The sequence below is a fragment of the Strongylocentrotus purpuratus genome, unplaced genomic scaffold, assembly GCF_000002235.5.
Source record: "Strongylocentrotus purpuratus isolate Spur 01 unplaced genomic scaffold, Spur_5.0 spur5_scaffold_6, whole genome shotgun sequence".
NCBI classification, from domain to species: domain Eukaryota; kingdom Metazoa; phylum Echinodermata; class Echinoidea; order Camarodonta; family Strongylocentrotidae; genus Strongylocentrotus; species Strongylocentrotus purpuratus.
This window is the reverse complement of record NW_022145612.1, coordinates 47,228,690-47,245,455: the sequence shown is the minus strand read 5'-3', so window position 1 is coordinate 47,245,455 and position 16,766 is coordinate 47,228,690. Positions and strand designations below refer to the sequence as shown.

At 34.4% G+C, this 16,766-nt stretch overlaps 1 protein-coding gene across 1 annotated transcript; it reads right to left on the bottom strand.

Moving 5' to 3' along the window:
- Nucleotides 1-608: 608 nt before the first annotated feature.
- On the bottom strand, nt 609-10,555 carry LOC589638 (talin rod domain-containing protein 1). The gene is made up of 2 exons (XM_789274.5): nt 10,079-10,555; nt 609-6,083 (listed from the first exon to the last, which is right to left on the bottom strand). Exon 2 carries the CDS (start codon nt 5,726-5,728, stop codon nt 4,664-4,666), a length of 1,065 nt encoding a protein of 354 aa, XP_794367.2. The 5' UTR covers nt 5,729-6,083; nt 10,079-10,555; the 3' UTR covers nt 609-4,663.
- Nucleotides 10,556-16,766: the final 6,211 nt, after the last annotated feature.

The following is a 16,766-nucleotide window of genomic DNA, read 5'->3' as shown; positions in this document are numbered from 1 at the left end:
GTGTCACGCTAATCTACCATGACTAATTTGTTAATTGCAAACAGAAGCAATTGGTACATCCCAACTTCCGCCCCTAGATCCCCAAAGATCTCACTGCCAATGACTGCCCATGACAGGGTTGGCCGTGACTTACGACTGACAAGAACCAAGTGACAAGATTTGGAAGTGGGGTAATTGCATTGACGGACACAGTAATGACATTCGTAAGATCCAGGGCCTCATGTAAAAATGGAACCCCTTTGACAATTTTCTGAAGTTAAAAAAGGTGGAGTAAGCAAATGCATGGCTAATTTTGTTTTTATGTTGAAAAAAAGGGTGTATTTGCTTTCTGCCAACTTCAATTTTATTTTACGACTGATAAAGAATAATTGGGTTTTCCTGCGTACATTTTCAGTAATGTTTAAAATTTGCGAAACTCTGTATATACTTGTATACCGGTAAAATCTAGGGTTCATACTGTACATCAGAGGTCCTTGATATATTGTGATTTTTTTTTGTTTTAATGTGATTTTCACCAACATTGACCCACGACCCTTGACCTGCTAACAAGAACTATTAAGACACATTTTACTTTGCTTAAAACAACAAAAACCATTAAGACACATGAGTGATTTTACCAAGACAAAGCTTTATTGCTGTCTCTCTTGTATCATCAAACCAAGTACAGTAAGTCATCAATATCTAAGAACATATAACTTATCTCTCTTTATACAGTATGCAATGCTGATATGGTATCCGGAAGCAATCCCATTTTTTGTGTGTATCAATGAACCGGAAGCATTAAATATTTCAATAACGATGAAATAATCAGAAGAAACTTGAATGCAACAACAAATAATCAATAATCTTCTGTACATTTGTCTATTAAAAGCGTATGTAAGCTTGGGAATGAACTGTGCATGACAATATTTCAGGCAACATACTCTTAATCTATCAATCTTGTACATCATCATGCTTTTGTAGGTACAGTACTAGAAAAAAGAAAGGGGTATTTGGTAAAAACAGGCAGGTTCTGAATCTTAAGGGGGTAAAGAGTTTGTTATGTATTCAGAAACAGCAATTACACTGTAAACTCATTGGCCAATAATAATACAGTTATACATTAACCATTCATATATAAATATTATCATATGGCAGTTAAATTATGATTATTATAGTATGAGGCTAGTGGACTATTAAGAAATCTATACATATCACTGATACAAATTTGTACAAATGAATATCTGGGACTATGGACATTGAGTACACTGTAGAAATGTCAAATAATGTATGGTACTGGGTATTGATATTGTACATTCAGTGCAAGCCAAGGAATCATTCAGTTCATAACTCTTCCATATTCTGAATAAAATACTGACTGTTGATAATATGAATGTGCTTAGAGTATGCACATTTCTCAACAGTATGTCTCCGTCAGAAATACACTTCAAAACTTTCATTTTTTTTTTTAATAACTAAGCAACCTCATAAATTTACATCCAAAGAAATCATCCAATAACTTGACGTAAAATATGCATGGGCTTTAATTTCACCTCTACAATTTCAAACATATCATTTACAGTGTAGCCACCATACATACAAGAGTACAGAATACCCAGTACATATATTTAACTCGGGTCAACATCATTATTAATGTTCATCAGGAAATGAAAATCATATCTAACCTTCAAGATTTTCCTGAAAGCAAAATGTGTACAAATCCATGAAAGATTGATATGCTCCTTAGAATTCTCAATCATTGCTTTATGACGATGAGTCCTGAAGGTAAATATATTGTCCAATCTACACATAGTATACACATGTACACAAATAATGTAAAACTTAAACAAAAGAATTGCACAGCACTTTTAAGTTAAATCACCTGTGTATAATAAAAGCAGCTTCCAAGTTTCAAGTCAACTGTACATTGTATATTTTTTCTCATCTTTGTTTACACTGAAAGCTCTTCAAAATTACTGTCCGAGTCAACTTACAAATCAACAAATTAAACAAACTTAATCCTTATGTACCAGTATATCATAATTTATGAGATAAAATATTGATTCTAATTCTACATACTGTAGGCCTGTACACATTTTGGCTAGATCTAATGCAAGCCAATATGGAAACAGGATAAATAATGCATAATGACATTAATTTTGCATACTGTGATATAATTTTTGATGGACATAAAGTATCACAGACAGTTCAAACAAAAATGTGATGAAAATCAGAAATTTTTGCCTCATGCCGTATTTGAGAAGATCAGGCCCATTTGTACATTTAGATTATAATTACATTGGTTGCATGCAACTAGCATGTATACTTAGTTTCTAAAGAAAATAGAAATTGTGTTAACGTGTTGTATGGCACACCACAATTAATCAAAGACATACATGTAAGTATGCAGTTTTGTCTCTCTAGAACAAGTAACCTGTTATGGAAAGGAGAATATAACCCACCATAAAAAAATAAGATATCAAAAATTATTATGTTCACACAATAAAAGCACACAATAATTTCGATCAGTAGCTCGAAACTAAATTGATATCCCTAAATTTATAATCAATATAATAACACATTGAAAAATCTGCAAATGGTTTATCCAGTAAACAATAAATGTAAACTTAAAATTGAATATTTTTTACATTTGTACATCCATTGCCCACATTTCAGGATACTATTCAGAATATAGTTTTCTTCCTCATAAGCGTTATATATTTTAGGACCAAATAGTCTGAGTTTGAAAAGTATCAGATAAGTTGCTGTAAAATTTGCAAAGAAAACCCATTTTCATGTCACGAATGAAAATAGGTTTGAGAAGGTACGGCTTTCGATCAATTTCCTAGTAAGGGATCATAATAAAGCTCTAATCTGAGTTGTAAAGTTGATGAGCCTAACTTAGAATGATCCTGCCTGTCAAGCCATGTAAAAGCATGAAAGGCAAAGAGGGCAAGAATATAGTACTGATTCCAACAGGTACACTGTGTACAAATGTATCTTGCACTCAAAAATTAAGGGAAAAGTAAGATTGTTTCATTCATTAATTACAAAAAAAAACAAGTTTACTGCTTCACATGAGAGAAGAAACATTGCAAGTACTGTCCATGTGTACACTGTATCTTGCCTATATTATCGTCTTGTCATACATGTACATTGTACACGTACATGTACATGTAGGCAAATTAAATGTTACAGAACATGCCAATGTGATACGGTACACAGTCACACCATACATTTTTGCGACATGAAATGTTCAGGATGGCCATTTTCTTGGCAAGAAACTGTTGTGGATTGAAAAAATTAGAGTGCTGTATCAAATGTGATTTCAAAGCATTAAACTTTCACAAATCTGAACCACTTGTAAAAATCATGAACATTTCAAACATGCAAAAGTCCAAGTATTTTAACATTAGAAACGTTTACTTTGTATCAAATCAAGTATGATTGGTGGGATTTTATATGCACAAATAATTTTATAGGCATCATTCTTTCTTTGTAAAAATTTTAAATATATGGAAAGTAAATTTTCATCAAGACAAGTATAGTATCTTCCTGGGGCTGAAAAGCAGTCTTTCAAGATCTTTGATAGCTAATTTTGTTTAAAGTTACACACATATTGTACAAGTGAGAACACTGATGTATGCCTGATTCTCTGATCACTTTGGTTAGTAACATTCTTTAAAATGGTTGAGCTTTTAACGCGCAGGAAATTATATTACTCATAAATTGCTGATGTACCTGTACATGTACATACTGTACAGGCATATACAATTTGAATATCTTGTAATAAGGGGGTGATTTTCATTTCTTTAAATGATATTCAAAACAATTTTGAGGTGATTAGATCTCTAAAAACAAATCTTCATTACAAGGCTATACCGGTACATGCACACGAACACAAACAGCAGTTAATGCATTCAAATTTATATATAGTCTTAGGATTTACTCCAACAAACAGTAACAGTAAGTAGGCTGTAAGAAAGTACATCTACACTGTACATTTACTTAGTTTCCATCTAATTGACTATTTCAAAGTCTGTATAACAATTTTGTACATGAATGTGTCTACTTGTACACAAAGATTTGTATGTTTACTTGTTTAGGCAGTGTTGCTATGTCTGGAAAGCACATTGATCATGGAAGAAGCCCTCTTAAGCTCCATGTACACAACTTTTAAATCAGTGAATTTACCATCAACAAAATAACTCACGACAATCCATAAAATAGAATTCCTTTTGTTGAGGTCTGCAAGTAATACATTGAGGACTATGTAAATAATGTCTTACAAGCAAACACAATATTGCCTTTGTGTCATGTATAATTTGAATAAAAATCATTATAATAATACTGTTCCACCTAACGCAATGATTAACATTTCCTTCAGTAACACCATTGATTTTCCTAATAAAAGTGTATTTACTGAACAAATAAATATATCTTTAAAGGACATATTCACTCCTTCTACTGGAAGTATTGGAAGTGTACTCAATGTACATTTAGAAGCACAAAAAAAAAGATTTTGATCAATGGTGGATTTCACAAACTTTTTGATTTTGCATAGTAATAAGTTAAGCTCTTTTTGTTTCTACAGATTAGCACATTCATGGCAAGTCATTAAGCTAATTTATAATTTCAATGTCTTGGATGGCATTATCTATCACCCATGATGAAACATTTAAGCCTACTCGGCATGATTCAAATGAGGGCAAGAAGCGGATGGGGGTATTGTTCGTGGGGATGACCTGTCTCGGAGGGCTTGAGCAAGTAGGGTGGCACCATCCATAACTGCAGTACAACAGACAGTCAGTCTCTGAATCAAATCTGGATTATTATAATCAAAGGCTGCAGCTCGTGTAAAGTGACACAACTGTATGCATGAACTGGCAACACTCATACCTCCACCTAATATTGCCGTCTGTACCTGCTTTCCATTCTCTGAGATGTCTGCTTGGTTTCCTAAGTGTTCGGGTTCACTGGCATAATCAACAAATGCCTGACAAGATTGCACAAGAGGTTTGCAGAAGGTGATGCAGCGTGTTCGGCTTCGCTCATCGAGAGTCACTTTGTAGCGCTTGATGCTTGCCAGCAGTGAGCTCGTACATGCCGTCACACTCTTCATGGACAGCTTAAACTGCTCTTTGTGAAAGACTTCATCACTGGCTTCACTGGCAAGTAAGCTAGCACTGGTCAACACCCCAAGGTCCCTGACAATGTTAGCTGAGAGGTCCACGATATCAGAGGGGGAGAGTTCAACAAGCGGTGTGTGTTGAAGAGTCATGCAAGAATGTTCTATATTGAGCTTTGCGAAGGAGATCTTGTAGCGATCAATGATTCCCGGGACTGCCTGTCTTGATCCTGGATCGTTGATTGCAGCAAGGTACGCAGCATGACTGGAACATTCGGTGATGTGAACAACAAGATCCGTCAGCTGCTTCATTGCATTGGCAGCTTCCTTGAGGCGTCCCATCACAAGCTGTGCCCTCACTTCCCTTGCTGCTATAGCCAGGCCCTTCGTCCTGGCTATCAAAGTATCTCTGCACTTCGAATAGGACTCTCCAATCAATGAGACACCTTCCGTATTGACAGGCCGAATGTCTCTCGTTAAAAGAAATAAGTCGGCATACGACTGCATCCTGAAAGTACACAGGTCACACACAACACCTACAGATGACGGTCCAAATAAATCATTTGAGGATACTGCCATAATACAAACTTCACAATTTTGGAGGCACCAACATTCACACATTCACTGCATTTCGACAAGTGTGAGCCATTTCTCGTCTGAATTAAAGTTTCTCTCCTTGATATCGCTTGAAGATTGATCCGATAGTCACATTGATCAATACTCTTCATCATTCATAAATACTTAATACTGTATTTGCAGAAAAAAAGTTGAGAATATTTTCGGTCGAATGATCCTCCTGACTGTTGACAAGCCCGAATGATATGGAAAGAACTTACTTTACTTTGAGGCGTGTCCCATGACAAAATGACTGGTTCGCACTCTGGCACGGTCCATTATGATCCATGAGTCACACAGAAGCCAGGGTAGAAGGTTGTCCCAAACTCAACTCAACTCAAAGAAACTTTAGTAGAAGGACCTGCAAAAGCATAAAGAATAGGAATGAATGAAACACAATGAAATAGCCTAGAGGTTTGCCAACCGATCAGCAGCAGCAATTCAAACGTGTTTGCATTTGGGATCACACTCTACATGCTATATAGACTGTACTATAGTTTAACATTTTCCAGGTTTTTCTTGAATTGTAAAATGTAGTTCAAGGCTACAAGCACAGGTTTGCTTTCTGGTCCTTGCAAAATATATTCACAAATGTAATGAATGACAAAAAAATAGTAAATACAAATGTGTGATTTATGAATCTTATAAGGAGGCTAATCTGCATATAATTTTTAACTACAGTTACATGTTTAACTTCCAAATTTAACTCACTTAAATGAAATCTTTCAGGAGTTAGGTTGGTAATGTTCCTAAATATCATTCTTTTTAAATATCCAAAACAGTCAATCCTTAGCAGCTGCTAATTCGAAAATCAGTATGCAGTGCATGGTACTAATTTTAACCATGTGTAGGGTAAGGACCATGAGAGGAAAGTACTAGTGACAAAAAAGTTGTACAAAATATCAATACTTTTGTAATGGTTAGGATCAGGTGAGGATAGAACAATATTACAGTTTTCGAAATACCACCCCTGGCCTCTTGGGAGAGCCAGCCAGGCCCTGACGTAAACAAAACTTTGTGCCATAGGCATAATTCTTCGCGTCAGCTTAAAATATTTAAGTGTTTAATTCGGGTTTAAATCTAAATATTTTGTATTTATAGGCTAAATTTGTATTAAGAAAATTCCAAAAATGCGACTTGCAAAAAGTTTGCATGAACTTAAATTTGACATATTTTGTTCATTGGAATGATTTCTCTGGAAAAAAATATTATACGATTTGCTGTTGTACCCCTGTAGCTGGTTCACGAACCACAAACACAAATCACATTAAAAGGTTGTAACATTAAAGTCAATTGGGAAAGTCAATTGAAGAATTGGGAACTATCGTATTCTGCCATGACAACTAAAGATAACGCACTCTATTGTCTCAAATACAAGATGCTTAAAAAATCACTGTCAGTTCGGCACACGTGACTGAGATGCTTAATAAATCTTCACTACATGTATAAGCCTTATTACCATGCCCTGCATTCTGAATGAAAAAAAGATTTTTTCCAAGTGAATACAGAAAATGATTATGATTATGATGATGGTAAATTAGGTATGCAATACATGTAGGTATGTAGGTACTGGTAGTGGTAATGGTAAAGGTAGTGGTAATGTTACTTGGTAATAGTAGTACTAGTAGTAGTGGTAATGGTAGTGGTAGTAGTAATAGTAGTGGTAGTGGTAATAGTAGTGGTAGTGGTAATAGTAGTGGTAGTGGTAATGGTAGCTGTAGTGGTAGTGGTAATGGTAGTGGTAATGGTACAGCATTAGTAATAGTAACAAGAACAACCAGCACAACAGCAGGAGCAGCAATAACTCTCTCCACATACATTGTAGCACCTTTAACCTTACCAGTTAAACATGCTGTAAGAAACTGACTTAAGTGCTTACATTATTTGCAGTCTAAGTCTGAGTCTAAGTCTAAGAACTAAGTACATGTATAGTAGTTCTCAGGGTAAGCAACAACAACACAAAATTGGATGGATTATAAAGATAAATTCAGGTGAAGATAATAGTAATACCAATGTTTGGGACTCGTCCTGTGCTTTTAATGTACTTTATTTGCAGTATAAGTCTGAGTCTGAGTCTAAGAACTAAGTACATGTACAGTAGTTCTCAGGGTAAGCAACAACAACACAAAATTGGATGGATTATAAAGATAAATTCAGGTGAAGATAATAGTAATACCAATGTTTGGGACTCGTCCTGTGCTTTTAATGTACTGTACATGTATATTGATTGATACAGTATCTTTAATCTTGTTGGTACACTGTACATGTACATGATGTATGTAATTCCACACAAAAGTAACCAAGAATATCCTACTTTACAGTCACTGTGTTGTATATTGTTGGGGTAACTTCCAATTCCAACCGGAGGTTGGTAGACTGAGACACTGAGTACAAGTTTTTTTTTTTTAATTTAAAGTAGATATTCATTGATATTAAAAACTAACTTTATTTTCATTATTGCAAAGCTGAAACTTTGATTCGACAAGGTTATCAAAATTCAATGCTTGGAAACATTTGAATTATTATAAATTACAAAACACTTAAATACAGCCCCGGCATAACACCTGAAGAGCTCTCCAAACGCTGCTGAGATGTGTGAGATCACAGTATGGACATGATTTGCACAAGCAGACGATGTCCTATGACGATGTCCCGTGCCTGTGTTTTCATCTTCTCTTGAGTTCTTTCTCTTACTTCACTACCGTCAGGCTAAATGTATAATCTATTGCCTCACTCTAAACCCCGCGCATGGTTTTATTTTGATGACAAATGCAGCGATACAAAAATAAAGGAATCTGTCGCGGTATGTTCGGCGTTTTAAGAGGGAACAAATGCCGTCCTTAATATCATTCCGGGGGGTTAGCAATTTGAAAGTCTGGTTTCTTTGATTGTTGATTAACCCCTAATCCCTATCCTGTATATTTACAAGCAAAAGATTTTAGTTATCAGAATCAGGTCATATCCCCTTTTGAATGGTTTGACATGTCATTTAATACATTTATATACACTAAACTCATTATTATTTGACAAATTTTAGCTTTGCAATTATGTTCATTCTTTATTGGATGTCGTCTGCTTGGGCAGTATTGGTCCATAGATATAGCGACGTCATTAAAACATTGTTATTTTTCCGGCGAATCTCTTCATGTATATCCCAGCTGTTATGGAGGTGGTTGTAGTCTAGATCTAGACCTATTTGTATTTTTATAAATCACCCGATATGTAGTTGACCTAAAACTTGTATGATGGCCATCTGTTAGCTTACCAGATTCTAGTGATACATTAGTTGACATAGATCTAGACCCTATTAGTATTTGTGATTTTCTTTGAATTTCACCTTTTTAAGAAGAAGGTCTAGACCTCTAACTTTACACATAGGTCTAGGCTAGATCTATCATCTACACTGTTAGACCGAAAGCTTCAGTCTCTATAATCGTCGGTTGTTCCACTGAGACTACGTCTGGCTCCACTAGACCTCCGGTTATAGAGACTGAACGACTGCCTATGCCAGCCTGTGTTGAACTTATTCCGCTAGATTTTAGCCGCTAGGCCCCTCCCACAAACTTGCCACGGCCGTATTGTTATGCCCCCAAAATCCCCCAAAATGTCATTTTACCTCGTCCATATCCAATTTTAAATTAGGCCTAGGCTATAATACATCGGTTCCACTTACTAATTTGATGTAAATAATCCGTTTAATGGTCCCTTTTAAGGAAATTATGGGTCAAAATCGACATCCATGTTGAAAATCTTGCAAGCCGTCCGTTAAACTCTCGCTGCCGTCAATCTCATCCCTTCTAGTCTACGCCGAAGGCAAAATGATAATGAAGGAAAAACTGTGCGCCATCTACACGTTCGTAATGGCGTTATCACAGTTTTTTCCTTCATAATCATTTTGCCTTCGGCGTAGACTAGAAGGGATGAGATTGACGGCAACGAGAGTTTAACACGGCTTGCAAGATTTTCAACATGGATGTCGATTTTGACCCATAATTTCCTTAAAAGGGACCATTAAACGGATTATTTACATCAAATTAGTAAGTGGAACCGATGTATTATAGCCTAGGCCTAATTTAAAATTGGATATGGACGAGGTAAAATGACATTTTGGGGGATTTTGGGGGCATAACAATACGGCCGTGGCAAGTTTGTGGGAGGGGCCTAGCGGCTAAAATCTAGCGGAATAAGTTCAACACAGGCTGGCATAGGCAGTCGTTCTGTCTCTATAACCGGAGGTCTAGTGGAGCCTGACGTAGTCTCAGTGTAACAACCGACGGTATAGAGACTGAAGCTTTCGGTCTACTACACTGTACACACTTACATCGTTAACATAACTGAAGCTTAAACTTTACTTACCTAACAAGTAACTGACGCTGCTTATATTACCAATGATCAATTCGTTCCATAAATGTGTAAATGTCTATCCTATGCCATTGCTTTGGCGTAATGCATAATGGCATCTTCAGTCTTTTCGACTAAGCTAGCACTGTATCTAGCAGCAGGGGCCAATGGTCAGGATGCTGGTGCGGGAGATTCCCCCATGAGCACACGCCATTTACCGTTATTAATGGCCACACGTATAAACGCTTTCCTGTCGGCTGTACGTCTGTTCAATGTGGCGGAGCTGAGGTAGAGCTCGTGGCTAGATGAAACAGTAATGAAGTGATTGCTGAAATCAATATCACCGAGGTAAATTCAAAAGTACTTCAGTATGAATATCCATTAAGTCTGGACATTGTCCGCTCAACAAATCTGTCAATTTAGTCACTTAATTTCGTTGGTCAGCCGCGCCGGTCGCGCTTTGCAGATATCAGCTGTTGACGCACGCGCATGTCACACGCGGAATTAAGCGCACGCGCGAGAGCGAGCATTAGCAGAGCGATCTAGGCATAAAAACTAACACAGATTTTTAAAATTCTTTTATCTATGATCTCTCTTTCTTTAATAATTTTAATAAAACTCTAAAAGCTAAGACTAAAATTGTCTTCTGTGGCGTAGCGAGGGTACAGTCATCGAGGGAACACTGGTGACGGGCCTCACCCTCACCCATAGAGTGGATAAAATGCGAATAGAGCTAGGTAGATTAATTAATTGCTGATGGAGGGGGGGGGGGGCGAACACGGGGCACTGCGGTGACTGCACCCTCCACCATAATAAAACAGTTACCCTTGATGACAAAAAACGTCTAAAATCTCAATTATAGAGTCTTCTAAAACACAACTTATCTCACCCTATATCCACACTATAATACTGCTTAGTACATTGTTACTTGATCTCGACTCTTTCAGATAGTTCAAAACGCCCTCAGGTGTTGCCATATTCCTATACGAGGTTTCATTTTATGATAGCGATTTTGCATTTTAGCTTTTGTTAGTTTATCTTGATTTCATTTTTCGGGTTGTTTGGTAAAACGTCTAAACAGTACGCCTGCTTGATTATAAATAGGTTATGATAGTTTTTAACAATATTGTAAAAATATAGGCATAATTGGTTTTCATTTTAGATTTTTTTAAATTTTGTATAATGTTTACATTTTATTTGCGATTGCCAAACTGCGAAACTTATAAAAGAGAAATATATGTTTTCCTCTAACAGAAACGGTCTCACAAAATAATGAACACTGATAATAGCAAAAATACTTTGCTCTATTGCCTCACGCATATTTTGCTAAAACTGATGACGGATCTCACCCAGGGTGGATGAAATGCGAATAGAGGTAGATTAATTGCTGATTGGGGGTGGGGGCCGGGTGGAACATGGGGGCACTTCACCCTCTAATATTAATAAAGCAGTTGCTCTTCAGCTCATGAATTTGATAATGATGACAAAAAACGTCTAAAATCTCAATTATATAGTCATCCAAGACACAGCTTATCTCACCCCATATCCACACTATAGTGCATACCGGGTGTGCTTTCCAAGTACAACTTGATCTCAACTCTTTCAGATAGTTCAAAACGCCCTCAGGTGTTGCCATATTCTTATACGAGGTTTCATTTTATGATAGCGATTTTGCATTTTAGCTTTTGTTAGTTTATCTTGAATTCCTTTTTCGGGTTGTTTGGTAAAACGTATAAACGTTATGTCTGATTATAAAAAGGTTGTGTCGATTTTTAACTAATTTTTAAAAAATAGGCATAAATAGGTTTTCGTTTTAGATTTTTAAAAATTTTGTGTAATGTTTACATTTTCTTTTTCGTAATGCAATTGCCAAACAACTCATGACTTATAAAAGAGCCATGTCTCAAAGCAATTATAGATATATGTTTTGCTCTTAACAAATAAAAAAAAATGATCGTGATGATAATCATGAAAATAAGCACAGAAACGGTTTCACAAAATAATGAACACTTATAACAGCAAACAAAATTTGCTCTCTTGCCACACGCATTTGCTAAAACTGGTTGTTTGGTAAAACGTCTAAACAGTACGTCTGCTTGATTATAAACAGATTATGATAGTTTTTAACAATATTGTGAAAATATAGGCATAATTGGTTTTCATTTTAGATTTTTTAAAATTTTATTTTTCGTAATGCGATTGCCAAACAAACTTATAAAAGAGACATGTCTCAAAGCTATTATGGATATATGTTTTGCTCTAAAAAAAAAATGATCGTGATGATAATCATGAAAATAAGCACAGAAACAGGTAAAAGAAAGAACACCTTTTTTCCTTCCCCAAACGGTCTCACAAAATAATGAACACTGATAACAGCAAAAATACTTTGCTCTCTTGCCTCACGCATTTGCTAAAATTTTAAACTAAACTGTAAAAATATACGTTTGAAATTTGAAGTAAGTGCACTTTTTTTCCTTCTCCAATTCATGAGAATTTTTTGTTAGCCGCGAATCATACAGCCGTTCAAAAAAAGCGGGGTGGGGGGGGGGGGGGGGAGAAGGAATACAATTTTTGTTTGTTTTCAGAGTGAATTTTTAAAATATATTTTTTATTAAAATAATTTGTTTAATTTATTTATTTATTTGGCAGGCCCGCCGCCCCGGCACCCCCGTGGATCCGCGCCTGCTAGTATCACGTTGTGAAAAGGCGAGGAAATCTAGTTGCATATTTTATAGTGTTAATTTTTTGCGCTGAAATTTAAAGGCGGTGGGGGGGGGGCAATTTTTTGTTTGCCCTTTGCACCAAAATAATCATTAGATACACCAATTTTAATAATGGAAATTATTTTGTCCGGTAGCCAGCCCATGCAGCCATACGTTTTCTATTTTCACGAGTCTCTTCCGTGCATGAACCCTCTATTGCCTATGGTGGGAAAGGCTTCCATTATCATTTTTTGTTTTCTTCATTCAGACTAGATGTTATGATTTAATTAGGGTTTTGAATTGTTCTTTGTATATTATTGTTGATTGCAACTTATTTCATTGTGTAATACGCTTCGAAAGGTAATACAAAGTTTTGGGAAATTTTGAAAATTGAGTGGATAGTGAATCTTTACAATTATGATATATTTGGATGCCCCTGTGGATATATTATAAGCACTAAAAAAATTAACCCCTAAAACACTTCTCTTTTCGAGAAAAATTGAATATAAAAATTTACCGGTGCTCCCGGTAAATTTTGATAAATTTCAAATAGCGCCTATACGGCCGTATAATGGTAGCTGCGACCATGAAAATCTCAGAATATGTAGTTGTGATATATAATTTCCAAACGGGAATAGCTAATCGGTCGATTTTAGTCAAGAAACATTTTTTTTTTTCAATGATATTTTATTTTCTCCATTGCTTTTCACAAACAATAACAAAATCAATACATAAAATAATCTGCATGTTAATATTATTATATAGAATATGATTTCACATTCACATCTAAATAATACAAATGAACTTTTACTATTTACATCAAATAAAGCATGAAACATGCATGCATGAAGAAGGCATGAACATAAAAAGACATTAAGGGAAGAAGAAAAAATAAAATAAAAAAATACTTACATACACACATACACACACGTGCAGACACCCACACAAACACCCACTTAAAACATGCCTACATTTTGTGGGAATCTCGACCATTATATCAGCCATGTCCATTTCATTGCTTCTATTCGCCTTCCTTATTTTATTTATTCTGCGCGAAGTTATTCTAAATTGTCCCACTTTCTAAAATGATATGTGAGTGTACCTCGGTCCCCAGCTAATTTCTTCTCCTTTCCATTTTCCAATAATCTTTTCTTAATCTCCAAATAAGTTTTTTGTCTATTTTTACTATCTATAAATATCATATATTTTATCAAAATTATGATATGATTTAATAACTGTTCCTTCCCTATGTTAAACTCAACTATCCCTACATGGATACCTTTCCAATTTATATTTGTAATTTCTACTAAATTAAATAAATTCCCACACTCTTCCCAAATTGGTTTTACTTTCTCACAAAGACAAAATAAATGCTCGTAAGTTTCCTCATATTTACCACAAAAATAACATAAATTACTATTAACCATTTTAAATTTATATAAATGTAATTTAGTATATATAATATTATAAAGCATTTTAAATTGAAATTCTCTAAGCTTACTATTCAATGTGCACTTTCTAAGTCTTAAAAATATTAATTGTATATCTTTTCCATGAATATTATAAGTCTGTTCTAAACGTCGTTCTGCATATGATTTTTCTACTCCCTTATTTAATAAAAAAGCGTATATAATTTTTGAGGTTATTTGATCTAACATATTATATACCTTTTCAAACATAATAATATCCATATCTAATTCCCTGTCTATATTTGAGTGAGTATTTTTATTTAAAAATTGTTTCCATGAAGACGGGATGCCAAGAAAAATACGTTGTATTTTACTAATTTCTAAACTATTTAAACCTTTTCTTTGAAATTCCTCATTAGATTTTATATTACCTTCCTTATCAACAATAATGATGCAACTTATAAACATTTTTGTTAAATAATCCCTCATCGAAAGGAACATGACCATCGATAAAAACAAATCTATTATTATAGATAATCTCATTCCTCCTAGAAACACTTTCCTTTAACAAAAATATTCTCGCAGCCATCCAAACATCCAGCATGTCTCTATAAAATGCTGGTAATACTAATTCAGATATATACCTACGGTTGCATTATTATAAAATATCAAAATTCCTCCAGCATCTTTAGTTAAATAATTAAAATATTGTTTCCATCCCATGTTTGCATCCCCCGTTAAAAGTCTTTTTACCCACATAATCCTCTGCACTAAAATAAATAAATGAAAGTCCGTTAATCTTAGTCCACCTCTACAATAATCCAAGTACATTACATTTCGCTTTATCTTATCTTTTCCTTTCCACAAAAATTCAAAAACCAGTTTATCCAAATCTTTAAATACCCAATTTGGTACTGGTGTCAGCGCCGATACATAAATCAATTTTGACAAAATAAACGTTTTTATCAATTGAATTTTCCCCATTAAAGTTAAATCTCTTTGTTTCCACCAAGACAACAACTTTTTTTATTTTACTCAAAATTTCCTTATAATTTGTCCTTTCCTGAACTTCAACATCTAAAGAAAAATATATACCCAAAATCTTGACCATTTGTACTACTTTACCAAATGGAAGAGCAATATTTTCATTTTGAGAAGGGCTTAACAATAATATAAAAGTTTTTTCTTTATTAATTTTTAATCCAGAATTTCTAGCAAAATTTTCAAACAGTTTCCCCACCTTTTTAAATGAGTTTGAGTCCCGAATAAAGAGAGTCATATCATCTGCATAAAGAACTTGTTTTACATGTACGTTATTAAAAGTAAATCCTTGAATTTCAGGGTCTTTATATATTGAACGAGCTAAAATTTCAATACAAAGTATAAACAAATATGGGGACAGGGGGTCCCCCTGTCTAACACCTCTCTTAATATCAAAGTACCCAGTAGATGAGCCCCCATTAAAGACACAACTTTGAGCATTATTATACATAGTCTCCACCCATCTACAAAATGATGGTCCAAAACCAAATGTAAACAAAACCTTCTGCAAAAAAGTATGTGAAACTGAATCGAAAGCCTTTTCAAAATCAATTATCATCATATATCCAGGTATTTCATTGACTGATGTATGATGAATTATATCATCTATCATTCTAATTGCTTCACCTATGTTTCGATCCTTTAGATATCCCACCTGGTCGACAGGTCGACAGAAATTTAATCATTTAAAACTTTTTTAATCCTTCTAGAAAGCACTTTTAAATTAGTCAAAATTTTGTAGTCTACATTCAATAAAGATAATGGTCTATAATTTTTTTTATAAATAAGGGATCTTTTCCTACTTTATGACCGCCTGCTTTTGTGATGAGGAAAGTTCCTTCTTTCCAAAAGCTAAATTTACAGAATCTACAACTAAATTTCCTATCAATGGCCAAAACAGTATATAAAATTCAACACTTAATCCATCATTCCCCAGGGATTTATTAGATGCCATTTCTTTCATGGCTGCAATACATTCTCCATTTATTATTTTACCTTCACATAATGCACACGAATCTGAAAAAATCATCCACAAAATCAATTTCCTCTTCCGATTGAGCATAAAGCTTACTATAAAATGTATATATTTCTTGATAATATTTTTTTGATCAAAGCTATTATCTTCATCAATATAAAGTTTATTTATCAATGTTTTCTTTTTATTAGACTTCATTAATTGGGTAAAATACCCAGTGTCTCTTTCTCCGCATTCATAGTGTGATGCTCTAGAACGAATTTTAATACCTTCATTTATATAATTATAACAATCCTGTAAGTCTTTTTTGTTTCGTTCTAAGTCATCAACTTTTTCCTGGTCTATTCCATTCAGCAATTCATTTTCCAGCTTCAAAATATCTTCTTCCAAATTTTCAATTCTTTGTTTTCGTTGTTTCGCCTTTTCTTTTGAATATTTTCTACTAACATTCCTAATTTTAATTTTCAAAAAATCCCATAAAACTCTTTTATCTTCTATCTCTATTCGAAATTCTTCTTTTAATTTAATAATTTCCTCTTTAATACAATTATTATATTCATTATCTTGACATAAAC